The 27,587-nt window shown below is 38.4% G+C and overlaps 1 protein-coding gene across 5 annotated transcripts in view; it reads left to right on the top strand.

Moving 5' to 3' along the window:
* Positions 1 to 27,587, top strand: part of TLCD4 (TLC domain containing 4) — a 35,474-nt gene extending 7,887 nt beyond the window's left edge. Inside the window, exons 1-7 of one of the 5 annotated variants that reach the window (XM_027722753.2) lie at positions 6,476 to 6,538; positions 11,524 to 11,689; positions 16,208 to 16,297; positions 20,731 to 20,789; positions 22,595 to 22,689; positions 24,599 to 24,672; positions 27,065 to 27,587. In XM_027722753.2, the coding sequence (XP_027578554.1) occupies positions 11,535 to 11,689; positions 16,208 to 16,297; positions 20,731 to 20,789; positions 22,595 to 22,689; positions 24,599 to 24,672; positions 27,065 to 27,380 (789 nt within the window). In that variant the 5' untranslated portion in view covers positions 6,476 to 6,538; positions 11,524 to 11,534 and the 3' untranslated portion in view covers positions 27,381 to 27,587. Of the gene's footprint in view, positions 1 to 6,475; positions 6,539 to 6,735; positions 6,872 to 6,953; positions 7,056 to 10,161; positions 10,268 to 11,523; positions 11,690 to 16,207; positions 16,298 to 20,730; positions 20,790 to 22,594; positions 22,690 to 24,598; positions 24,673 to 27,064 lie in introns of those variants that run through there. The other 4 variants (XM_027722751.2, XM_027722750.2, XM_039386316.1 and 1 more) reach the window with 4 other exon arrangements.

Here is a 27,587-nt window from a genome sequence, read left to right as displayed (position 1 = left end):
TTTGTATGTTTCTTACCAGGATTGTTGTCTTAAATCTTAGGTTTGAAAGTTGACTCTATTGAGCATGATCTTCCTATTATTGAGTACTATATTTGAGAACTAATGGAAGACAATTTCTTGTTTCCTTAGTCAGGTTTTTTTTTTGATGGATTTCAACAGCACTTAGACATATATAAAGTGAGTGTGCACCAGGTTTTATTGTTTCCTTGTGCTGCCAAGTAATTTTCCTTCCTTTTTTCCTCAAGGCTTTCACGGATCAACAGAAGAATCAAAAATCACTAAAAATGATAGAAATTTTTTTGCCAAAATCTTAAAAATTGACAAAACACTCAGAGGAAATTATGTTGTCTGAAGAAGGTACTTTACCTTTTCAGGCTAGTATATCTGCCATTAAAATACCCTTATAAACCATTCTTTCCACGCTGTGGTGTGTGCTGAAAGAGGCACAGTTAAATGGTGTGCAGCTGCTATGGCATGTGCCAAAGTTTAGACTGAGCTAAGCAAGGCTTAGAAGCTTCTTTGGCATACAGATGAGCGATACTATCCCAACCATGTGCTCTGTCTTTTTACCTGAAAATCTGATGCTATCACATAAAATAACAAGTATCAACAAGCACTGTTTTGTTCTCTACTGGAATTATGCTGATTTTAATTATCAGTCAGAACATTAAAAACCAGATTGCTTTTTGACCCTTTGCATGTTGAATTGTTGGGAAATAATTTGTTTGGTTTTTGCACTGCTTGGCACCAATTTCATGCTTTTCAATTGTATGCCATTACAAAGTACATCTTCTTCCATTTTCTGCTGTTCTGACATCATCAAGTCACTACCCAGTTTTACAGTGCTCTTGTTGCTAAGAGCCTCAGCTCACAAGGCAGAAGGAAATATGTGCATGTGAAGAAAAGAATCTGGTATTATTTCAAGCTTCTTCCTGCTGTTCCTGGTGTGCTCCATGTTAGAGGTTAGGGAACCAAGAAGTTGCTCTCTGGTTTAAGATTTTGGGAATGAAATGCTTTCTAGACCCTCAGTTTGTAGATCCCAAAGATGCAGCCAGGTGCAACTTTGTTTACTGAAGAGCCAAGGACACATTTAACAAAGCTGCAGTACTGCCTCCTTTATACTCCTGTGTGCAGGAACATCAGAGGAAAGAAAATGCACGGAGGAATGTGAGGTGGACAGTAAAGGAAGGTAGGGAAGGAGGAAAATAAAGTGACAGAAAAGGAAAAGGTGATAAGAAAGAAGAAAGAAGCTATAAAGTAGAAGACAAGAAAAAGAGGAGACAGAATGACCTGGAAAAGAAAAAAAGAGATGGTGTTCCTGTGAGTTCTGTGGATCATACTTGGCACATCTGTCTTAATGTGGTTTGATGTTTTGTCATAATGCTGACATGGTGCATCAGTGTAGTGGTTCGTAATGCAGCAGATTAAACTCACAATGTGCTGTTTTACAGGTCCTCAATAGCTTCTGGAGGGTTATAATCAGGATAATAATACCAATAGAGAGAGTAATGCTGCAGGTGAGGTGTAAATAGATGAAAGAGACAGCATGCGATGAGAGAGATAAATGGAGAAGACAAAAACTGAAAGAAAACTGAAGAAGGGACAGGAAGAGGTTCGTGAACAGACAGCTTTCCAGAAACAAGCCTTTGTTCTATTACGGACAGTAAGTACTACTGGCAGAAATGCTGTCTCCAGTGGAGAGGTGACAGGAGCTAGGAAAGCTAAACTCACTGACCTCAGATGAAAAACTGAGGGTGGAAGTATAAATCATACTTAGAGGAAGTATACTAAAGCAGGGAAAAGTGAAGGTACATTACTACCTAGAAATGTGATAGCATGTGTTACAGTGACCTGTGCTGGAAAGGTAAGACACACATTCTGTAGCACTCGATCTGAGTAGGTGTAACACACAAAACTCACAAAACGTGTCTGCTGTTTGGAAAATGAAGATAACGTTTTTCCTCCGAGGAAGCATACAGCTCAGCAACTGTTAACTGGGTACCTGCAGGGTGTTTAAAAAAAAAAAAGGACAAGGCACACAGATTTGGTTTTTTTTTTTCTATGCAATTTTTTTTTTTTTTGAGATTTTTTTTGTTTTAGAAATGGAGTAATTTTTTTCCTTTCAATTCACAATTTTTCTTCTATTTTTCAGCTTTTTTTGGTTAAAACCAAATTCAGATCCTTTCTTTTCAGTCTCCTCTTTTCAGTCTTGGGCTTTCTGAATTAAATGCTGCGATATTAGCTGCCTGCAGTTCCTGTGATTGGACTCCATGGGTGGCCTGAGTAATTTTCAGACAATGGAGCTGGTTCTTTTCTCACTCACATCAGTGTAACTCATTGGCTTCAGTGAAGTTACTCTTGATTCACAATGTTGTGAAAGAAGAATTGTGCTTGCTCTTTCATGTGTTCTTTAATCTCCACGATATTTTTGCTTACATGTATAATTGATTTTCTGGGAATATCTCCTGCTGCTGACAGGTAGACCTAGGAACTTCCTAAGACAGAAATAAATGAAAGCATTTCTTAATCCACTGCTTCTACAACACTGTGTTATATAATTTCTTTCATAAACTGCTCAAGTTTTAAACATTCATTAAGACTCTGTTCTTCCTACAATGGGTAAGTTCAGACAGAAAGGTTAGTTATGTCCTGTGTAAGTTTAAAACCACAACTGAAATAATTTTCAAATGCTCTAAAAGTATTTTCCTTTCTCACATATATCTCACTTTTCAGTACAGCAACCACGATAAAGGCTTCCTTCTCGGCAAAAGGAGGCTCAGCTCTAGGAAAGCACGGCTCTGAAATTGCAGGCATGCTATGGAAAGGTTACTGTGTATTTTTCTATTCATGGTCACATCTCCCTTGCAGACTTTAGTGGGAGCAGTCATCTGACAATAAGTTTTTACCATATCTGAAGTGCCACTCTGGAAGTAATTCCAGAAGGAGAAGGGTATGGAACAGGTGTGTACAACTTGGCTGAGGACAAATTACCGCAGACTTTGACTTACTTATGTTGGGCTGCCTTCTCTTTACCACCCTGTGATAGCAAACCCCGTCCATTTTATCCAAATTTGTTCCTCGTTTATGGATTTACTGGGTCTAATTGACATGAAGCTGAAAATCATCAATCTAACCAAGATGTTTAATTGTAATAAAAGCGTAGATGAAAAGCAGAGCCCAATTTTTCTCTTACATAGTGTAAATAAGATGATTCAGCTGATGCCAATAGAATTATGCTGCTACCCACAAGTGCTACTGTGATGCCTCCCTGTCCTTCTTACTTTTTCTATGGTCTTTCAGCATATATGCCCCCTGTTGACATGGAATATAATGTTATTTTTTGCCCTATGTTGCTAAATCTCTGTTCTGCAATTCACCTTAGCAAGCCCATTGCTCATACTTTCCTTTCATGCTGAGGCTGAAGCTTGTCTTCAGAAGTTGCAGTTGTTACTGGGGAAGTTCTTGACAGTTGTCATTTGGCAGAGGTGACTTTGGTTTGCAGCAGCTGGAAAGTGGTGGCTGTACATCACAAGGGAGGGAGGAAGACGTGTATTAGTTGTGAAAGCCAAACTGTGGTCACTGTATAGCAACCACGTGGCTGTGGTACTGCTCTGGTGACTTTTTGTCCCACCCTTTGGCTACTCTCTTTCTGATGCAGAAAAAGGTGTACCAGTTGCATCATGCAAGTACAGTAAGCCTGATACTTTTAGAACTTGCTGGAAATGCTCAAAGTAATTGTGTGGTATGTTCATGCAACACTTTGTAGGAGTGGTAGAGTACTCTGTTGGTTTTGCTGGAATTACATTGCATATCCAATATGGGCCTAGTGTGTTTGCTCTGAGATTGCTGGACATGGGACCTCCAAGGTGAGGCTGCTGCATGTATGCAATAACATGATATGAGATTAGTAGATACCAAGAATCCCAGATATAGAGACAGCTCTCAAAATCTTCCTGAAGAACACTTCTCATTGGAAAAGAGGGCAGACAACCAGTCTAAGGCAACCTGAATTTATGGTAGCTGTATCTAACCATGTCTACAGGCCTTCCTGCTACTACAATGCCTTCATGCCCCCCTAGCCAGTTCTCTTTGATCTGCAAATTTTGTTTATCAAAAGTCTGAGAGATACTCTGCTGTACGCTTATGTGGAAGAGCAGTCAGCTCTGGAATCCTCAGTGCACCACCATTCTCAGCTTTACAGTTGGCAGCTTTCAACCCAGCACGTGTTGTTGGGCTGTTGAAAGAGGGCATTGCCTCTGGTCATGATCTGCTGCATGCTCAACAACGTGCTGATGGCAGGCCAAGGAGAGAGCAGTGAGGCAGGTCAAACTTGTTTCTTTCACCCACGCAGCACTGGGCCGAAGGAATTGTTTGCTAGGCTGTGAGCTACACAGGCCTGATTACGGAGGTTTGGGGAGAGTCTGGTTTGTCTTCTCCCAGATGCTTCCTAACCTGTTAAGTGCGGGTAGTTTTGAGGCTTAGAGCTCTGATAGGTGGTCTCTGGCAGAGTTATCTGTTCAGTTCAAGACGTTACCATTCTGAACTGTCTGTTTTAGCCAACTGCTAGCTAGGTATTACCACACTCTTATGATGGGAGATTCCAGGTTATAGGCTGGCATGTTAAAATCTACCCACTTTCATTGCTCTCCTAGAATGGTCATGACCTCAGGCAGTTGAGAGAAATAATATTTTAAAACATAGGAGCTAAATCTGCCAGAACTTGTTGTTCAGAGTCTTTGGTTCTAAACCATAAGTGGAAGGAGTCCTTGCTAGTGCCTGCAGGCCTAAGGACAACCATTCTTGCTTTTACTGCCACTGAGATCCTCTGTCACCCAGAGGTCCACTGCTTGGTTGTATGGAGTACTGGTATCATTACAACTTAAAAGGGCAAGGGGTATGTATAAAGGCACTTCAAAGTCAATGGTATCGTATTAAGAAAAAGTGAGGGTTGTTCTTTGGAAGGTGAATTATTGAAGAAAAAATTCTCTTGGAATTTTTGTAGTTTATGTCATCTTGAAAGTGGTTGATGATCCCACCATGGAGTTCTTAGGTTTTAGTGGCTGCTCTGATTCACTAAAAACTGCAGACATAGTAGAAAAATAGGTTGAAATCTTAATTTATATGAGGAATAAAATTATATCACATCAGAGTAAAAGATGAGGTTTTAATCTTAATTTCACTAAGAAATGGTGTTGATATGATATCGCTGTCTTTATTTATCCATCTGTTTCTAGAATGGAAGAAGACTGGAAGCAGGACCGGGGTCTCCTCCTGCACTCGTCTGAGGACATCTTGTGGAATTTTGTTAACAAAAATAATTTTAAAAGCTGGTCAGTCATAAGACTCAAGTCCCCAGGAAATCAAACTTCAGTAGTTCTGATGTTTACACATACATTTACCTGGCGGATTAAGCCAAACTGGCTGGAAACAGTTACGGATACTGGCAGTGTGCCCTGCCCACCTCCTACAGGTTACCACTTCTGCAGCAGGAATGGCTCAATGCCTTGTTAATCAGCACCTGGGTTTCTGCATTTCCCAGATCGGCCTATTAAGGCAAGCCAACATCAGTTTCTGTTCAGGCTTAAGCCATAGCATTCCTGCTGTGGGAGATGTCTTGCAAGAGCGATCACTGTACACAGAGGGGTAGATGATTTCTTTCTCAGCTGAAGCTTAATCTGTAGGGTGAGACATATATGAATGCCTTTAACATTATTTTGTCTGAGAGAGGAGAATTTTTAAATTATTGATCTGAAAGATCAGCAACGCTTAACGGAAATGTAAAATTGAGATGGTTTAGGATGTGGATTATAGCAGAAGGATGCCAAGAGGAAGAGAGTCATGGCCATTAGTTGGTAAAAGACTAAGTCTATCCATCATATTTGTCAACGTAATTTTGCTTCTGTTTGATTTTTCAATACAACAGCTAAAAATGTAAAATAAAAAAATAATTTGTCATAAATCACATTTAATTTAGAAAATAGCAAATATTGGCAATACCTGTTCTCTGTATGATGGATGTGTTCCCTATGACCCTGTGCACAAATAGATTCCTAGTGCACGAACGGTCACATCAGCATTTTCCCGTGATGTATTTCAGACAACGGGGCCATATAGACGTAAAAGGCATAGTGACTAAAATGTTGTTGGAAGGTGAGATGCTATGCTTTACTGGGGTTTTTGCCCTCCCAACGCATACGCCGTTCTCAGCCATGTCCATTTAGCTCCGCCGGGCGCTGTTACCGCGGCTGCGACCGGGCCGCGCTGAGGAGCGGCAGGACGGTCCCGGGCTGTAAAACATCCTGGGTTGTGGAGCCCCGCTCCGCGCGGCTGCAGCGCAGAGGGGGCGGGCGGGAGGCGCCGGGAATCCGCGTCCCCCCGGAGGCGGCGAGAGGACCCGGCGGCAGGTGGCGGCGACGGCTCGGCCCCTTTAAGGCTCCGGCTGCCGTAACTCGATTCCAGCCGGAGCATCCTGCACCCGGGAAGGGCTGTCCCGACCCCGATGGAAGAAGCGCCGCAGCCCCCGTAGCCCCGCTCCCAGGTGCGACGGGCGGGGAAGGGCGGACTGGGGGCGCTGAGCGGCCGGGGCCGGCCGGGCGGGGCGGGGGCGGTGCGGCGCTTTTCCCCCGCCCCGCGGGGCCGCGCGGAGCGGCTCCTTCCCTCCCTCCGTCCGCGTCGGTCCGCCCCCGGGGGCCGAGGGCCGCAAGCCGCAGCCGGCGGCGCTGGGCACGCTGACAGCGCTCGGCACCGCGGCTGTCGCTCTCCTCCCGCCGCCCGGCAGCGGGTGGCGCGGGCGGAGCGAGCGCGGCGGGTGAGCGCTGCCCGCCCGAGCCGTGCGGGGCTGCCGGGGCGAACGGCGCTCGGGGAAGGCGAGGTAACGCCCGGCACGGGGGCAGCGCCCCGACCCCGCGGGGTCGGCCTGGAGCGGGGGGGGGGGAGGGGTGTCCCTCGCTGTGGGGGGTTTTCCTTCGCTGTGGCTTCGCGGCTCCCGGTTCCTTGGAGGGTTTGAGGAAATTCGGTAAATGGTATCGCAGCGGACACCTCACCCTTTATAAAAAGTGAGCCTAATCTGCCGGTGGCTCTGGTGTTCTAAGAGCGGAAAGCAGAGTGGAGTTTGGGGGGTGAATAGCCTTAAATAGAAAAGGGGATGGTTTAAGCTGTGAGCAGCTTGAATTTTGTCATGTTTCTCCTTAATGCTGCTTACCGAGCTAAGTAAGATATCAAACGCAGTACATCTAATCTAGCTGGAGCAATAGAAACTACCCTTCAGAGCCAACAGCACAGCAAAGCTCCAGCACTGCAGATGTTTTATTACTGGGCTTATTAGAAAATGTGCAAACAGTCCAAAGTTGCTCACTGCAGATTGGTGTGACAAGTTTTACAACTGTGGGATTTGGCTTTCAGTTTCAAGCGGATCAGGAGAACATAGGACTGAATGGGATGTCCTGGTATCACTAGCAGCTTTAGATTGTAATCTTGTTTGGAAATTGATCCAATTCATCTTGAAATCCAGTCTTAAAGAAAGTAAGGGCTGTGGGCCTTAAACCTTCATCTGCACCTTCTTACCATGTCTTGTGGCTATACTATTGCATTTCTTATTTTTATGATGTGAAGAATTGATGTGGAAACAGTAAGATGAGGGGAACATAAATGTTAAATGCCTTTGATGGTACAATGCTTGGTAACTCTTCTGCTCCTTTGTTTTCTTCCAGTGAGTGCAGACTTGTTTCTATCAGAAGTTCCTAATGTTTTCATATTTGCGGTGAATGAATGTGGAGTCTTAATGTTGTGCTTTTTCTTCTAAATTTCAAGTAGAAACAGAATTGCAGGAAAACCACTGCATGTTAATAGCAGATGAAAAAAACCATATTTTTAGCTCTTACTGAGTATGATGGAAAAGCTGTGTTATTAAGTTTTTCGAAGTTACTGGTTCAATAGAGTAATTTGAAATCACACTAGACGTATGTAAGCAGTATCTTGCTGAAAATTGTTACTTTCAAGTGTTTGGTAGTGTTATTTACCTGAAGACTTCATTGAAAAGCTGAAAGAGTGAAGTTCTAACCATGTGTAATTATTGTCTAACTGAATGGTTAAGACAGTAATTTTGGCTAAGCCAGGAAAATACTACTGCTAAAAAATTAGTGGTGAAGAACCAACCTGGATATAGTACTTTTTTTCTCCTGAATTACAAAGTAGTTACACTAAACCTCCTTCCCCACCCAGCCTTCCACTAGCTCAAAACCCGCATCAGCTGATTGAGTGGTAATCAATGACTATGCAGTTTGAGTGATAAAGTGTCTGCTCATGTATAGTCCACTAAATTCTGTAACTTGATCAGACTTTGCTGGACAGCTATAAGAAGATACTTGGGGGGAAAAAAGCATAGTGTAGTTGAAGCTGCCTTTGACCTACTAATTTTGGTCACTGTCCTCAGGGCAAAGAAATTGTATGTAATCAGAAGCTTGTTATGTTTCTTTTAAGTCATAAGCTTTTGTTTGACAACATGAATGTTTTTCTTGTAAATTAAAAGGGAGTCTACTAAACAACAGTTAATTTTCATGTTAAACAAGATATAGTTGAAAATGACTAAGAGATATGAAAAAATGTTTATGGCTGAACGTTTTTTTTTCAATCTCACATGAAACACTGTGTTTACACCTGGTCCTTGAATTGAATTAAAATACAACACTATTAATTTGCTGAATTAAAACATGAAATTATTGGTAGTTCATTTACTTAAACAGCGTCTATCGTGATAAGCTTGTATGAAATCAGGCTTGCAAAACTTGGGTATCTATGAGACCAACCACAGAGGCTGACTGACTATAGTGTCTTCTCTGCCTCTCTTTTCTTCTCTAAACCGTCATACCTTTCTCCTTTGTGGGCATCATTGTTCAGTATTTGCTGCTAAAACTCCTGAAAGTCAGATCAGATGCTTTCAGTGAAAGTTGCTTTTCTTAAAATAAGGGCCCTGTACAAGTTTCTTAGGAGAAAGATTAGTCTTCTAATGCATTTCTTGCAAGGGTTGGTTGGAAGGTTTTATTGTTTAATTCCATAATCTGTACTAAAATGAACACCTGTCAAACACTGAAACATTATGTAATAAAATCTTCTAGTACTAAGGAAGCAAAACAAAACATGACTTTCTCTTGTCCAAGAGATTATGTCAGTGTCTTTGAAACTCAGAGGTACTAGTGTAGTCATTGCAGGTGAATAAAATCTGTAGCATCACGAGAATTGCTATATTTTAGTCAAAAGGATGAGATAGGTGTGATTGATATTCAGTGATTTTGCTGTTTTTCTGAAGAGAATTGTCCTTCACCTGGATTTTGGCTTCCTTCACTTTAGGAATTAAATCAACTGATTTCTTTTTTTCCTTACATTGTCCAAGAGGAGATTTGGTTACTACAAATGAGGTGATGTAATAACAAAGTTTTTGGCCCTGGGAGTAGAATCTGTAACATACAGCCCTTCTCAATGGGTTTAAAATGGAAGATACTAAATTCATTGTTTCTTCAAATGGTAAAGTTTTAGAAAATCAAGTTTAACACCCATTGGCTCAGGTACTTTAAACTGTGTAAAAACTGTGTAAAGTTTGATTTGTGTTTTGTATCTTCTTGGTCAGTGGAGGCAGATGGAGAAGTATGTGGAGAATTGAGGATACTGAATATTCAGGATAGTAATTGAAATTGGAAGTTTTAATAGAGTAACATTAAAAACTATGCAGGATTAGTATGCTGCTGAACTAGAACAGGTAACCAGAAAACAATTGGAATCAACTAGTTTGATGCAATGCACTGCAGCATGTGTACATTAAAATTATAGTTTGGATTAAAAATATGTTTAGGAACTAAATCTTCTGATCACTCCCACTTGCTGCCCTTTGATTTGCGTTGCGTAGCTATCCCAGAGCATGCAAGCCCTAGATAGGCCCTAGGAGCACATCAAATATGTTCTAAGAACCATGGAGTCCCTAGGACAGGATTAAAGGTGGTCTGAAGTAAACACATGAAATCCATATGATATAGGTGCAGGTTTAACTCAGCAAATCTACTCTTATTTGTCCTGCATTCTGTTTATATAGCTGTAGCTCTGTGGGTACCAGTCAGAGGATGTTTATTGCTCTTCAGTTCTGGGGAGAATAAATAGAAAAGGAGATGGAGGGGAAAAAATTTGAGGTCATCGAACCTTCTGCTACTACATCTTTGAAGACAAAAGTATTTTTTTCCTGATCTACCTGTTTCAATATACTCACAATTTACCCTGCAAAGTAAGAATATTGTACTTAATTTTAAAAAAGTTATTATTTTCATTGGTGGACTTCTCTATTTCTTTTTCCTGCTGAAATTCAAGTTTCTTACCACCTGCAATGCAGATACAGTTTCAAAAATCTAAACCATGTTCACTCATTCTGTAATGCATGTGAAATAAAGGTGGACATAAGTGTATTATATAATTGTATCAGTTTTTGCTGACCATTCGGTTGCTTTAGTAACATTAAGTTATGCTATTGTATAAGTCTTAATTTTATTTTTATATATTTTCATAAGTAAAACCAAAGTGACAGCAGTTATTTGAATAGATACTAAAACCATTATTTAAATATTTTAAAGGAAGCCTTTTGCCTTTCTTTTCCCCTTTTCTGTTTGACTTAATGTAACTTGATGTTTTATGAGTTTGTAACCTCTGCCAGTCTTGGAGTATGAAACACATCACCATCAAAGTGGAGTTGTATGTCAGAAGTTTGTGGCTTCTGGAAAAATATCATTCTGTCTTGCAAATACTGACAACTTGGGCAAAATGACTGAAGCATTGAGAGACTGACACTTATGTTTAGAATTGTTGAACTATTTATTTAGACCTCATGAAACAGCTAAACATGCAGCAACTGAAAAGTCCACTAACTCTGATGATAGGAAGCTTTTCAGTATGCTGTGAAATTGTGCAAAGTTTAGACTTCAGTGATGAAGAAAAGATCTAAAATACAGATGAGCCCTCAAGTGTGAACACAGTGCAAATTGAGAACTATTATCTCTGTAAAGTACACAACCAGAAAGCTGCAGTGAGGCTATTGCTCCCCGAGGCTGACCCAAAAACCTCGCTACTATGCCTATCTGATTTAATTGTTGTGTTTTAGAATCCCATTGGCAGCAGTCAATCTGGTAAGAATGAGATGAGTTTTAACTCTGGAGCTTCTTGGGACAGGAGTGGAGGCTTTAGAGCTGGCAGTTGCACTAGTCATTGGTCCTCCCTGACCTTTCTGTAAAGATAAAATACATGCAACTTTGGGTCACAAAAATGTATATAGTGTGCAAATGTTAAAAACAAAACCGAATGCAACTTCTAGATATAAAACTCCGGGCATAATTTTATACTATTAAGGCTTAAGTGGAAACATTGAACAGGTTGAAACTTTTAGCGAATAATATTTCTATTGATAAGTTACCTGTCAAAAACACTTTCTGTGTCTGCTTAAAATAGTTAAAGGGAGAATGGACTGAAATTACCTTCTGCTTCTCTTCACAGGCTGAAGAACAATGGCTTCCTTCAGCAACCTGACTATCGGCATTGCTGTTGCCAGTTTTACTGTATTTCAGCTCCTGTTCCATGTTTTAAGTTCCTGGGTGTCAACACGAATAACACCTGGTTTTAAAAATCTCAGCCAAAAAAGGAAGATTGAATGGAATTCAAGGTAGAGTGTTCAAAACTACTACAACTAGTGACCTACCTGAAATCATCAACACCTGAACCACCCGTGTGTGTATATATAAGACTGCAGAAAACCTTAGTAGTTAATTATTAGTTAAAAATATGTAAAGATCTGAGGGCTGGCTTCAAGCACTCGACAAATTATGCATATGAAACGTTGAGACCGCTTCATGAACACACAGCATTACAAACACTTGTACATTAAACACTTTGTTAAACAGTGATGCTGACGTGAAAGTCAGTAAAAAAAGAAAACAGTGCCTGGTGAGAGGTAATATGCTGAAGTGACGCTCTGTGACACTTCTAGTAAAGAGAAGAGATACAAAATTCCATTTCAAACTGATATGAAAATCAAAACTATTGCAATTTATTGCATGATCTAAATGCTAGTGTATCTGTGGGCATGCTTTTGGGTGCGGAGCAGTTTGCTCTGTTTTCTGGTGCTACTACACTACAAACTGTTTTATGTAAGTTATGGTTTTCCAAGAAATTTAATATTTGGTATAGTATTTAAGAGAGTCAGGTTTGACAGGTACATCTATGTGTTGACTGGAAAGGAGACTGCAATAAGCTATGGCAGACACAGGGTATACATTCAGGAAAGAGTTCTGGAAACTCAATCTAAAAACCTTCCTCACTCATTTTGTGTTTCTGCATTCCATCACTGAGATGGACCCACCCGCATTACACTTGTTTCCTCAGATAGAACACTGTTAGAAACTTGTTCAACCCTGTAATTCTTTCCTGGGCACTTCCCTCTCTCTTAAGCCATAAAAGAAGTACAGGGTGCTAATTGCAAATGGGATGATCAGTGAGGTTTTATTTGCAATATACTACTCTGAGAGGGTATTTGTAGTACACAGGGTTCTCCAGTTGGTACAGTACAACTTTATTTGAGTAGCCTATTACAACTTTAAAATATTTTTTCAGACCTTTATCAAATTTGAAGTTCAAAAATATGTACTGTATGGCTGTCACTGCACTCAAAATGCATTAGTTGCATCACTGTTCCTCCTCAGTGATGTTTAGAGGTAGTATCAGGTGGATACTTTTAAAGTTGTTTCCATTGTTCTAGGCAGCATTAGCAATTCAAATAGTCTTGCCCTTCCATTTGGCAAATGTCCGCTTGCATTGTTCTTAAAGGCATCATCTTAATTTCAGTTCCATCTTTGAATAATTACCTATTGCCAGAACAACGTTGTAGGATGGCAGTTCATAATATCAGTGCAGTTTAGGTTTATTTCTCTGTTACAATTGATAATAGAGGCAGACAGGGAAACTAAACTGTTAGCATTTGGAGCTGAACTTCTGTCTCTAAGCCATATCAAGTGGCCCTTGAATTGCATAATAAGCTTTGTGAGAACTTACCCCATGTGCTGGTGTAGTGCTTTGCATAATAACATATGAATTGTTTCGAACATAACAAGTGTGCTGGAAATAAGCTGCTCCATAATCTCTGGGCTACTTTGTAGTAAGATGTTTAACTGCTCAAGTTGATACAGCATCCCAGGCTATGTCCTTTTTTACCTCTTTCTGCATTTTTTCTTGGGCTCGATAGCAGGATGTAGATGTTGGCACAGAGATGAGCTGTGATCCAGGACTTCATCCGTTTCTGAAGTTAGAAGGCATGAAACACAAACCATGATTCATCAACAGTTTATTGATGTTATACCTGAGGAGGGCATGAAGTGAAAGAAAGGCTAACTGTGCTTGTGCTACTTCAGCTCTGCTAACCAAACACAGTATTTGGTCAAACTGCCTCATCACTCCAGTATTTCACCAAAATTAAGAGACGCCTCAATCTTGTAAGTTCAGAGAGGGTAGATGGATATATATTTATTCTGCAGACAGCTCTGCAGATAAAGTTACTGTTTCCCAATGAAATGAGTTGGGTTAACTTAAATGATTTAAAAGTAGATGGTTGTTATTTTGTCCTGTTTTGAACTGGTGTAGGGAGTGCACACACAAATGATTCTGTTGGCAGTCCTGAAGGAAACTGGCACAGAGGATGGTTATGCATTTTTATCAGCTTAGCTGGGTCTGGAAGAGTGCATATGCCTGAAATGGGCTGTAGCATTGAAAATATATTGTTACAGTTTGGAGGGCTTTGTAATTAAGAATTTGAGCTGCAGCTCTTTCCATACTGTCAATCTGTTCATTCTGACCTTCCAAGAATTAAGAACCAATAAAGTAAGTGGTTCTGACATCTTAAGTATGCAGACGCTCAAAATGAGTTAAAAACTATATTTTGACACGTGTAGTATAACTCCTCAAGTTGTTGTGCATAAATTCCTGTCACCTCTCCTATAATACGTTTGTACTGCTATTAAGTAGTTTTGAAAAAAAAAAAAATATATTAATGAAGGAACAAGTATGCACTGCTGAATTGCAACATTTTTGTTTGCAGTTTAATGAGGAGTTAAAGGATGCAAGCTTTGACAGGAATTTCAAGGAAATGTACGGAGCTTGATAGCTTGACCTAGATTCCATATTAAAATGCAGTGTTGTACTATTTCCCTTCTTCTGTCCCGTCTTCTATGGAGAAACATCAGAGTTAAGGAGGAAATCTGATTCTGCTGCCTTTTTTTTTTCTTTTATTTCTCCCCCTTCAAGTGCTATGCTTGTGTCTAGCTTGTGTTCTAAACACTTAGGTTCGAATAAACAGCCACTCCAGAGACAAATGCAACTGTAAACTCAGGAGTATATTCTAGGACAAATTTTCCTTCTTGCAGCATTATCCTCTCCTCAAGTTCAAAAATTCCAGGTTATTTCTCAAACACTAATACTGCGTGCCTTACTTTGTTTTAAAAAAGGAAGCAAAGTTCCTATCTTTGTTAATTCTGTGTTGTAAGAGTAGACCTTTTAATTAAACAATGGTCATTACAATTCCAATAATTAAATTTTCTTTCTTTGTTAAAAAAAAGGTGGTGGGGGGAAATGTAACCTGTGCTATAATGGCTATTAATTGTTCTCATCTAGCTTCTCTTACATTTGGCTATTCATATTATATTAATCTCCTTTAATTTGCTGGAACACTATTGAAAAGGTGCTGAAAATAGCACGATGACACTCTTTAAACAAATTGTAAATAGAGTCTTCTTTTATGAAAAGTTACAGAATTTTCTATTCCCAATAGATAATAATATAACTTCTGGAAACAGAATAGGGATTATAAGATGCTCTTTCTTTGCAAAGTCTTCCACAGGAAGGAAGATGTTTTCTTCAAATCTTGAATGGTAAGAGTTTAGACTCCTGAGAGTGCCTTAAGGACATTTAAAATATTACTGCCCTCCAAATACATGTATTCAATGTGTACAAAGACTAGTCTAGTAACTAACAGCATTTGTACATTTGTGTGCATGTTGTTAATGCTGTGAATATGGTGTGAAGATGTTTCCAATCACACAGCATTGAACCTAGTTCTCATCTTTCAAACAGTATCCATGATTCAGTACAGCAGTTTTGTCACATAATTTTTCTGTATTCCTAGTCACACTTGAAAAGTGGGAAAGCGGACAGTAGCAACACAGTATTAGATGCAGTTTATAGTAGTGTTAAACCCATGGCTAGAGAAAGAAGGTTACACAGTTTGGACCCATGCCCGTTGCATTGTTCTACCTTCCAAGAATACATGTGGACTCAAAAGGGCAGGAGTGGTGCTGGCCTGTGTGCTGGCAGAAACCCTGCTGGGGCCTCTGTAAATAGGTATTTCTCTTTAAGTGCTTGTTAACATGCAGAGTTTATCTGCAGTGTGCATGCAGCCTGTATACTGGAGACTATTGTCTTTGGAAAAAAAAGTGTTGAGTATTGAAGCAGAGACAAGGCAACTGATTACTGTGACATATCGAAGGAGAGAAGTATAAAGTAAAGCTGCAAGCTGCTAGTTCATATGAACCTGTAGCTATTATACCTCGGGTACTCAGCTACAACATTTTGTTATAAAAGTTTTATCTTTGAAAACCAGACTACTTCAAATGCACTAGAAGTTCTGTCTGAAACTTAAGATTTTTCATTTAATGCCACTTTCCAAACCTGAACTTGGCAGACTTGTTATAGGTCATCTATTAATTTGGTGCCTGAAAAGAGAAACCTGCTGCTGCAGGACTCACGAGCCAATCCGAATATGAAATGCACACAAATTTTCCAGCAAATGGGAGAATCCAGAAAGCATTTGTTAGAGAACTAAATATCATATTGTCTTTAAGGATTCATTAATATATGGAATAATTGGAGGAAAATTTAGATCTGTGTTACTTTTGAGGCTCTACTTTCTATCTAGTATCGCCAATCCCGCTCCAATCTAATGGATTCTTTCTTTTTGACTGTTTTTTCTTGCCTGTCATTGGGTAAGTGGCTGGATATAGCGTAAAGAGCAGATGACTGTCTTCCACAGAAGTATCTGGATAGAGTTGAGAATGTCTTTGGAAACATCCTACCTTAAGCACAGTAATAAGAAGTTGTGAATGGCAGTATGCCATTGTGACTGTGATCTCTTTTTCAGGACAGTGTCCACATTCCACGCCTTGGTGGTTGGAGGGTTTTGCCTATATATTTTGTTGTACGATGATGCTGTTAATGCTGACCATCTCTGGTAAGGCACGTTACATATATATTGTGTTTACACAATAAAATAACATAATTGAGGAGAAAAAAAATCCTGCAGTGTATTAATTACTGAAATAATTATTTCATTTCCCTTTAAAATATGCAGTTGTGATGTGTCCATTTTTATGTCTGTACTATTTGAAAATCTGATAATTATTTTGTCAGTATTAATGTCTTAGTTCAGTGTCTATCTGTTCAGAATAGGTAAAATACAAGCAATTGATTTGCAATAGCATAATAAATTACTAAAGAGTAAACTGTGACTAAGTCAGCATGACTGAAACTATGCTCTTTACTCTAATAATTTTAAAGTGAAATTGAAAAGCTGTTACAGATCTGGAGAGTGTATGTCTGTGAAAGTTGGAGTGGCCTATTATATGTCTAAAATATATATGTCTAAATTGATAAATGAAGATGTTTATATTTCTGCCTCCCATAAAGCTCCTTCATTCTTCATTTTAACAAAAGTATGAAAGTTTCAACAGCTAAACACTTCACAAGCAATAGGAATATTTAATAAATGGGCTTCTAATATTTTATCTAGTTAACAAAATATTCTATAATAAGCTTATATTTTCTTGATTTTTTAAATGATATTGTTTTGTTTCACACTTTTTCGAGGGAGGAGGAACAATATGGCTTCATTTTGTTTGAGTTAATTATAGATTGGTACCAGTGTTTTGATACTTCACTCATTACCCTCTGGAACTCTTTCCCTATAGAAGGAGGAGACCATATTTTTCCTGAGGAATAGCTAATTATTTAAGGTTTCATTTCATGTTTCTGTCATAGACTGTTGCATTTCACCTTGTCAAAGGACCACACTGGGAGTCAGTTTAAACTCACATAAATACAGTATCTGATGCTTGTTCTGCTCTTACATTATTGTAAGTTAATGACAATGTAGCATGGACTAGACAGGATTGGGTTCTTGAAGCATTCTGCCATGGACCTGTTATGTGGCTTTAATAAATGTAACACTAATGCATAACACATATTTAGGCAACATTGGCCTCTTCTGTATGTAGTGATATATGATTAAGTTGGCTGGTTTTTTTTATTGCATCCTGATATCTTTAGAGAGATCAAATACAGTCTGAATATCTTATGAGATCTGTTAACCATGTTGAAAAGCAGCATGTTATTATGGCTCTCTTGGTGAGTGTTGTAGGCTTTATCAGATAGAAGCTTTTATCCTAGTTTGTCTGAGGAGATGTTGTTCTAAACAGTACAAAAGAAGTCATGAATGGAAGAAATAAAAGCCTCTTGGTGATGACAAATAAATTGGATCTTTACATTTCCTAAATTTTCAGAAGCAATTCCAAGAAAAATTCAAATTAAATAGGAATCAAACTATTTTTGTTCTTAGTAAGTTTGAGAAATTTTGTGTTGCATTATACATAAATAGATATTTTTGTATAATATATTGAAAACTTAATGTTGCTTATGAAGCCTTAGTAAGACTGAAGAGGAAAAAACCAAATTATATGGGAAACACCAGATGGACTGTTACAAGGCTGCTCAGTCTGGGAATGTAATGCCCTTATAAGATGTGGGACTGGGTCATTTACAGACATGAAGGATGCATAAGCCTTTCTGTAGGAATCTCTTATTAATAATACAAGAAATATTTGTGAATCTAGTTTCAGTAGTTTGTGAGTAAATGTCTAGGAATCCTTCATGCAGGTTGGTTGCACAGCTCTAGCCCAGGTAGTCTGAAAATGCTCAGATTTTTGACTACTGGGAAGGTTTTGATACAGACAATCTTTTCCTTTAGTTATTTTCACCATCTTCGTGTAGTCATTGACTGTATGACAGTATCCAATCATTTTTTCTGTATAATTTAAAGATATCTATAATGAAAATTCTATAATGAAAAATCTATTATCTATAATGAAAAATCACCAGTTCTGAGCCTCTACATATGCCAGCATAACTCCTGGGTTCATGCAAAGCTTAAATACATGGTGATAGTGATACACCAATGTCTTGGAAGGGATCAGAACTCCTGCTAAGGGTTTGGGTTCAATGGAGAGAGAATTGTGGTATTACTGAAAATAGATAGGGTAGCTCATAACAAAGACTGGAGCATTGGTAAGTTACAGGGAAGCATCAGTGTTGTGTATATATACATTTTTTTTATGGTCTGGAACTTCTCACACTTTTCCTTTTTTTCTATATGTACTACAGACTAGCTAACATAAACTATGTAGAAATTGTTTTTGAGGTGGTGAGAATCACACAGTAGGAAATGTGGAGGTGGTAGAGATCAGATAAGGAGAGGGAGAAGATGTAAATAAGTGAAATAAATAAATTAAGTTGTAGACTCTTTCCTATGACTGTTCACTTTAAAGTCATTACAGTTTTCAAAGTCTGATGTTTGATTAGCCTTTTATATGACTGTATCTGCAAAGAACTTTGAAGAAAGTCAGTTGTGTACTTTTGTTTGTTCTGTCTGCGGGTGCATGTTCACGTGTAATTCATTTGCCACACATTCCTCCGTAGCAATCACCAAAGAGATAGCTCTTCCCATTTGCTTATTCAAGTCACTCCCTGTTTGTCATTCCTGGCTCTTACTTGCATCAAAACTAGGCTGCAGACATCAGGGCTCATTAACTCCATTGCACTCTCCATTCAAGGAGGTAGATGAGGAAATCTAGAATATTTTAGACTAAACTCTAAGTTTTCCGTTAATTGAGATTAATTTGGGATTCTAACATGGACTTTACTTGAAGGGAAGAGACAGATGAACAGTGCAGCCATATATGTTGAAGTGTTGGTTTAGAAAGTCTAGAGAAGGTTTGTTGCAAAATGACTGTTCTCTGGGGAAAAAAGAAGGGAGGTGAACCATTCCCTGTCTTATCCAGTTAAGTCATGTTTACCAATATCAAGGAACAAATTTCATATACTCAGTCTTCTCTGGAGAAGAATATGAAGGCTCAATCTTTGTGCTGATGTGTTGAAGTGTGTTGGGACCACGCAGAAGTTGGGTTGTGAAGCTGCTGCTGCATCTGGGAGCTCTAACAGGAGGGCTGTAACTAAAGAGTTTCTACTAAAGTTGTGAGAACACATCTGTCTATGCTCTGTGTCTAAACCTAAAGATGTACTCAACCCACAACCTACGTAGCTCATGAAAGCAGGTTTTGAAGCCATGGAAAAATGTTCCTATCTCAAACTGTTTTCAAGAGCGCCTCTATGGCCAACCTTAAGAGATGGAATGAGCTTCAGACTCTCCTGATAATGTTTTTTCTTTGCCTAACAGCACAATTCTGATTTTGGGAGTCCTATTTTCCTGTTAGCTACCCTCTCAATGAGGGAAGCAGTTAGTTTCAGACACTAAGAAAACCTTAAAATTTAGTGAACAGATTTTAATAATACAGGAAATCTCTTTCACTGCTCACTCCATTTTAATAGGATTAGGAAATTAAAGCTAAGCAATAGCATTTTACTGTGTTCTGGCTGAGGTAGACTTTGTACTGGAGGTGGCTGTAAGCACAGTTAGGTTCCTTTTTTTCTTGGAAAGTTTACAACAAAGGTTGCTTTCACAGCTTGTCTTGGGCAGTCCACACTTTATGAATGGGTTGATCTGTCACTTGAAACTCGATTCATACTTACACAAAACGTAGCTAGATTAGTTGCACAACTTAAAAAAAAATAAGTTATGATCTTTATGTCAAGGGAAAAGAGATTTGCTTACCAAACTCCTCAAAGGAGGAATGCACAGAGGACAGTAGAGGAAAGTACAAATGTTGCTTGCTGTAATGTGGATACTTCCCTTTTTTCATCTGTAATCACAAGTTTGGGTTTGTTGAACATTGTAGAGGAACTGAAGTTGTGTGTGTGCTACGAAGAGATTTGCCTGCTGCATGTTTGGCACCAAAAAGGTGTGAAACTTCTCTGAAAAGCATTTCTCCTCGAAGGTTCCTTGGCTTCAAAGAACTGGCAAATAATTCCTTTCATGTCTGCTTCTATTCTGTTTATCCCTATAAGCATCCATCTGATTATGAATATGAAAAGCACCAGCTGAGCAAGACATTGTTGTCATCCTTAGGAAGGTTTTGACACAGGCAGAAAACAAAAATGGAGACACAGAGTGTCAGTTAAAGCTAAAAGACACTGACTGGGCTGTTCTCTTTCATCCTTAGTTTCCAGAGAAGCCAGCTCAGAGTACTTGCTGTGTTTGAGTTCTAACCTCTAGCAGGGCTTGGTCCTCATTAGGTTAGTTAGTGGATGTCTTTTATCTGGGTAGAAAAGGAATCAATTTTCATGACTAGAACCTTGCTTAACCAGATTGTGTAATATCTTACTGATGAGCCAACAGTAAGGTGACCTGATGGACACTGTGTTTGATATGTGTATGTCCTTTGCAAATTACATTGTTATAAAGGCTGTAACTATGTATTTTTGATATGTTTTCAGGGGTGACCCTTCAATTGTGAAGCTGAATATTGCTATTACCACAGGCTACCTCATTTCTGGTAATTATGCAATGTGTATATTTATATTGAGTGACTACACCTATATATTCATACTAAGCCGCTATGCTGAAAATGTGATATGTGCATACAATTTATAATTGTATGTGCATGCAATTTATAATTGCTAATGGAGTTGTGGGTTGTGGTGAAATCACAGGATCTTGCTAGCAGATGTGAAAGATGGAATATCTCCCCAAGCACTGAGGAAATGCCACAGTGTGGCTTTGTGATGGTTTGATATGCAACCACCAACTCCAGCTCAGTTTTGTCCTTTGGCCAATCGAGGAGGTGTTAGAGCAATGCCCTTCACTCCCTTCACAGTGTCTACAACTTGTAGCTTTTTTATCATATGTTTCTTCCTGTGACCTCAGAATGCTGGCAGAAGAATTTTAGTAGCCCTCCATACAAGCCGAGGCGAATGATGCCATTGGATCTTGCCTGTCCGTCTTTTAGTCTCACTTTAAGCCAAAAGTTAGTCGTGTATAAAACAGGGAAGTTTTAAATTATTTTCTTGGTATGGTCTTTACTCCTACGTATGTTTTATGTTCTTAATTTTGCTGTCTACTAAAATTGTCATGGAAATTTTGCTACGAAATGCTTTGGAGCTTTCTTTTATGTTATGTGGGGAAAATAGCGACTTATCTAAATAAAAACTTGTGACTTGAACTACTTTCAGGGAAAACTTCTCGTGTTAGGATGAAGTCTCTGACCAGAGACTGGGCCATGGACTTGTTTATCTCTCAGATTAGATTACTTACCCTAGTGGAATTGATAATCTAGTGATTGGCACATTCAGTTAAACTGTGGGTTAGTTTAAGTCTGTTTTTTCCATAACTTCTTCTCCCATGTTTAAATTAATCAGTATCTATTTTTGAATAATTATGCATTAGATTTTAATTATGAATTAATGAATGCCTTTGAATAGGGATCTCAACTTGGCCACTCATTCTCTCTCACTTCCTTATATAGTTAATGTTTAATTATTAATAGGAAGTGGAATGGCTATGTCAGATGATATAGAGCCCTGCCTGAGGATAGCTAATATAAAAGAGATCAAGGCAGACACTTGACATAAAAAAGACACAGGGGTAAAGTCTTTGATTTGGAACCTTGGTCACTAATATTCCAGTCCAAAGTATGCACTTGGAGAAAGCAGGGTCAGAAATTGCTTGTTCCAGTACAGAAGAGAAAATCTGAAATCTCAGACCATCATGAGAGAAGAAAGAACTTTTCTGTTAAAGCTTTCCCTATAACATTAACTCAGATCCACTATGTCATTTTTGCAGTAACTGGAAAATTTGGATTAAATAAATATGCTTCTCATTCCAAGTGCCTTTTGCAAAATATTTTGGTAAATGCTTCCCTGTTTTTGATTCAGAAGTTCCCCGTAATAGATCCCTGCATTTATTGCATGTATTTGTGTATTTACTATGCCCCCTGTAGACCCCTCACCTTTTTTTTTTTTTTTGGCACTTGTTCCAGATTTTTGGGGTCAGAAGTGTGAAGTCACTATGAGATTCAGGATCCACTTTTTCTTCCAAAATATTTCAGCTAAAGTTATTGCTTTTGTCCTTCCATTGATGGGGAAAGTAATAATTTATTGCAATTGTTGGGAGAATACTGTTGCTTAATGTTTTGACTGAAGTGAAGTCTTTACGATAAAGATGCTCTCTTCAGAGATAATTAATTCAGAAAGTTTCTACTGATGCCCTATCTTGGCATATCTCTAAAACTTAGAGAAACTATTCTGAGGTCAATGGTTGTATAATAAAATGTTCTTTATAGTTATTTCTGTTCTTTTGTAGATCTCTTGCTTATTATTTACTACTGGAAGGCAATTGGTGACAAATTTTTTGTAATACATCACTTGGCAGCTCTGTATGCTTACTATTTTGTACTGGTAAGTGCTGTATTTTCTAGTAACATAACAAGCAGATGAGATTGAAGACAAGGCTTTTATATATCTCATTTGCTTAATGTTGAAAAAATTTTTCACTTGCTAATGAAAAGCATATTTATACTTTCAATGATCATTCTTTCTAAATGTTTTTATGTGTTATTTGTGGTAAGCACATGCCTTTTCAGCGTTACGCTCCTTCAACAAAAATGTGTAATGGCTGAAGTTAAAACTCTTCTCAGTTTTTTGCTGTAAAGAGGCATTGACAGAGGGGCTTTTCATATGGTTATAGAAAAGGGTTTCAAATAAAAGCACAAGCTTGAATATTTAGTTGGAAAATTAGAAGGAAATGGTTTCAAGTCGTTATGTTCTGTTTCTGTCTCCCAGGTAACAAGTGACAGGATGAGAGGAAATAGCCTCGAGTTGTGCCAGGGGAGGTTTAGACTGGGTATTAAGAAGAATTTCTACACTGAAAGGGTGGTCAGGCATCAGAGTAGGCTGCCCAGGGAAGTGATGAAATTGCTGTCTGTGGAAGTGTTCAGAAGGTGTGTGGATGTGGCAGTTGGGGATATGGTTTAGTGGTGAACACGGCAGTCCAGGGTTAACAATTGGACTTGATCTTTTACTACCTTAATGTTTCTGTGATTGTGTTTGCAAGGCTGTAGGTCAGTGATCCCTAACTGTGGTGAATGTACTATAGTCAGGTGGATGTGTATTTTCTGGGGTAGGTTTTTTTCCTCTTCTGTTTCATGACTTTTTTTTTTTTTTAATCAGTTATGACAAACTGATCCTCTGAGACTTCTTGTTTAAGGTTGCTTTGGTGGGGAAACAATAGACCATTAACTGTTTTATATCTATAAAGATCTGTGGTGCACATACAATGAGGGGAAAAGGGGAAGGATTGTATTATAGGATAAAGACTAAGATACTCATTGCTGCTGCTGGAATTTCTCAAAGATGTCCAGGTAACTTGGTAGAAATCCCTTTGGTGTCCAGAATAGAAAAATGCTCTTGAATTTCTTCTGAAAAGCTCATTCTGTAAAGCAGTCTTACAAAATACAATTTACTTCATTTTCCCCATTTCTTTCCCTACCCACTGTGTGAATCCCAGGCTTAAAATATTAAAAGTGTCCAGATGTCAGATTAGTGTCAGATTTCCCATGTAATAGTTTAAAGGGGCTGAAGTATGCCGACAAGTAAATACTCTGTTTCAGGTTGAAGATAATTACATCTACTAATATTATCATGGATGAAAGTGAATTAGAGCTGAATATTAGATAACTGAAAATACCACTACCAAAGCTAATCCCTGATGCAGAAAATTCATTAGTTGTTGCTAGAGTAAACAGAAAATGTAGTGTTAGCGTGAACTTTTAAAGCAGTTGTTATTATGATGTGGATATAGCTCTGCCCTTGGATGAAAGGGCTTTACATGCTCTTTCTGCTATCAAATTAGAGCTGAGAATTCATCTTTGCTTTGGCAAATTATGTTCCTAAAGCAATGCAGGGAGATTTTTCTTTAGTATACAGTGTTCCTGTTTGGGCTTGTTTAAACATTGAGAAATCAAAAATATTTATAATTCTTTTAGACAGCAATAGTATCATGATAATTATAACCTATGACTACTTGTACAAGTCTTCTCTAGGTATCTTTCCATGGCCACTTAGCTGTAAGTCTTTTAAAGATTTATTTGAAGTAAGAAGCTACTGATAGGAGATTCCTGAAGGGAAATTGCAGCTTTTATGGTAAAACTAATTTTGAAATTGCAAGGAAGGTGGCCACAGCTGGCAAACTCACTATCAATCTGAATTTCTCGAAGAAATTGAGATGTTGTGTATACTTGAAGACTTTAATGACAATTTCACTTCTACATTGTTGATTTTTGTATGTCTGTTTTGTTTTGCTAACCAGAGCAAAGGTCTGCTGGCTTATTTTGGAAACTTCCGTCTACTTGCAGAGTTCTCCACTCCTTTTGTCAATCAACGGTAAGTGGTTAGGGAATGTTTCCACAGTTCTTTTAAAATCTAATCTGCATTTATATTTCTGTCAGGAAGTTTTTTTGTAGTTTTTGAATGTCTACTGAAAGGGAATTTATATATATTGAACTAAGGATTACTATATGGAAGTCTTTTTTGCTTTGAAGATGTTTTACTGCTATAGCTGCAACACTATAACTGATGTATGAAAGCAATAGTTCCTTTTTAGATTAGACCAGACTTCATATGAAATGCCAAAATTTATGAAAATATCAAACAAAAAAGTTCACAAATGGGTGGGATAACGGAGCTCTCCAGAGGGTGCTTTCATTTACACCAGTGCAGTTGAGTAGGAGATTATAGTTTAATGTAGCCTGTGCTCTGTGTGTGCAGAGAAACTAAAGAGTAAATAAACACTTCTTAAAACTTAAAAGGGTGATACTATATTCTAGGTTTTACATTGATATTCATGTTCTAGGGAATGGCTGTTCTCTCAGCTGACTTCTACCAGGACAGAAATTCATCCTGGGTTTCAGTGGGTACCTGTACTGATGCTTACCTTTCAGACTGTGGCATTAGGAAGCATCATGATATATCTGGTATTAAAAGTAATTTATGTTACACTTTAAAAGTGCCTGTGGTGAGATCATGAGTCTTTGAATACTGACGTTCAGGCCTTTCTCAGAATAGCAGAAATCACTGCAGGAGATAAAGTCCCTTGCACTAAGGGATGTCATCTCATTAGTGCATGATTTTTTTCCCCCATTAAATTTGAAGAGAATCAGACCCTTAAGACAGTAAGTAGCAGATAATGATAATGACTTACATTATGTTTCTTGTTTGCATTCTTAGTATTACCAAAAGAGCTATTATTAAAATATAAAAAGATATTCTAATCTCAGAACTGTCTGTGTATTTCCTGTCTGTGTTGTTAGGGATCTCTAATTTCAGATCTTGTCTCTCTGCCAAGCATTTAGATATTTTAGTGTTAGTATCAGTATTTATATAATTAATTCTGAACTGTGATGGGTAAAATTGTAATGGTAACTGTGATTTACAGAGTTCTGTTTTTTTTTTAAAATTTGCTGGGAGAGGGAAGTTGCTAAGCCAATGTCCAGTTACCTATTGGCACATTGCAGTATATTTGAAAACCATTTTTTATATTACTTTTTGATTCTGCATTGTATGTACCATTGAAAGTACAGGCTTTGATTGTTAGTCTGACCAAACATATTAGGTCTTTCTCTTCATCATCCCAGTAGGTGTTCTGTGGTGAAGCATCCTGCTTCCAGGCTAGACTGGCACCTCGAGTGCCTGGATTTTAATTGTCCTAGTTGCATGCTTAATGAATTTCTGAAGTATTTCTGTTAGAGCTGGATGTCTGGCAAATCTTTTTAGTATATCTATAATTACTTAGGTTGCAATCTGTAGGTAATTAAATTAAAAATTACTTTTAAAATCAGTTTTAGAACTGTGGGGGTTTTTTTTGTTAAATACTTTTAGCCTTGTATTTTATTGGAAATTAGTTAGTTAATTAATTGGAAATTAAATAAACTGATTATTTCATTCCTTTCCCCATCATGAATACAGTGATTTAAATTATTTTCCTCTGGTCCTGTCTGCCATTGCTGCACGAATTTTACATATGTTTATTCTGGTTTAAGTATGAGTGGCAAAGAATTAGGAGTTTATTATTCCTTTTTCTAGGCATTCAATCTTCAGGCTCTGTATGCCAGGCAATAGATAAGTTATGCCTGTCTACTAAGGAATTAATATGCAAGAATTCTTGTTTAAAGACCACTTGTGACCCAGTGGTAGATGGAGAGGCAGTTTATTTAGAGTTATCTTGTTCATTGCATCACATTCCAGGCTGAGACTTGGTTGAGAGCCATTTACAATGTCTGTTTTTGAAGTTCCAGTTTTGGTCTGAAGAGCAGCAGTCAGAAAATACCAATTATGATAAATTAGAGCTCTATCTAGATTACCATACCCAAAGACAATTCTAGAATAGCTTTCAGAGAAACAAAGAGGATTTTAGTTGCCCATTGGTACAAACTGTAATAGTAAGTAATAAATTTATCTTCATAATTTTAAAAGATAATTTTATTATTGTTTATTACACAATAGTCACTGAAATGCACACTGGTTTACAATTCACATTAGGATTTTCTATGTGTTATTCTGCAATGTACAGGCTATGACACACTGCTTAAGTGGCAGAGAGAAAGTGCAGCCAAGCAGAAGAATTTGCAGCTGAGCCAAGACACAGTGCAATAATTTTGAAATTAGAAGGGGTAGAAGCAATTAATAAATTATTAATTAAAAATAACCATGAAGTTAAATAATTTTTAAATGAGATGGCTTCAAGTCTGCCTGGTATCTGTGAACACTTCTTTTGCAGGTGGTTTTTTGAAGTACTGGGATATCCCAAATCTTCAAAGGCCAACATCATGAATGGTGTGCTGATGACAGTTGTGTTCTTCGTGGTGAGGATTGCCGTCATGCCTATATATTACAGCCACGTAATTGCTTCGTTTGGAACAGAAGCTTTCCACAGATTAGGATTTGCAGCCCAGAGCGCCTGGATTATCTCAAGTGTTGTCTTGGATATTATGAACGTGATGTGGATGGTCAAAATTGCGAAAGGATGCTACAAAGTCATTTGTCTTATTGGACGGGAGGAAGCCAAAACTCACAGAAATGGAAAATCTGCCTAGAAATCATACATAAAATGAAATTTCTGCTATGAAAATAATTTGGGTTCACTGAAACAGTGCACATTTCTGCCATGGAATGCTCCTATTGAGGAAACAAGGTATTACCTCTGTACTGACCTTACTCCTTCCCTAGCCACACTGCCTGCACACCCAGGGCCACGCTTTTTGGATCCCGTCCCGTGAGGAATAAAAGCAAAAGCTCACACA

Source organism: Pipra filicauda, unplaced genomic scaffold (genome assembly GCF_003945595.2).
Source record: "Pipra filicauda isolate LSUMZ 115617 unplaced genomic scaffold, ASM394559v2 scaffold47_size6085603_pilon, whole genome shotgun sequence".
Lineage (NCBI taxonomy): Eukaryota > Metazoa > Chordata > Aves > Passeriformes > Pipridae > Pipra > Pipra filicauda.
This window is presented reverse-complemented; position numbering and strand designations above follow the sequence as displayed.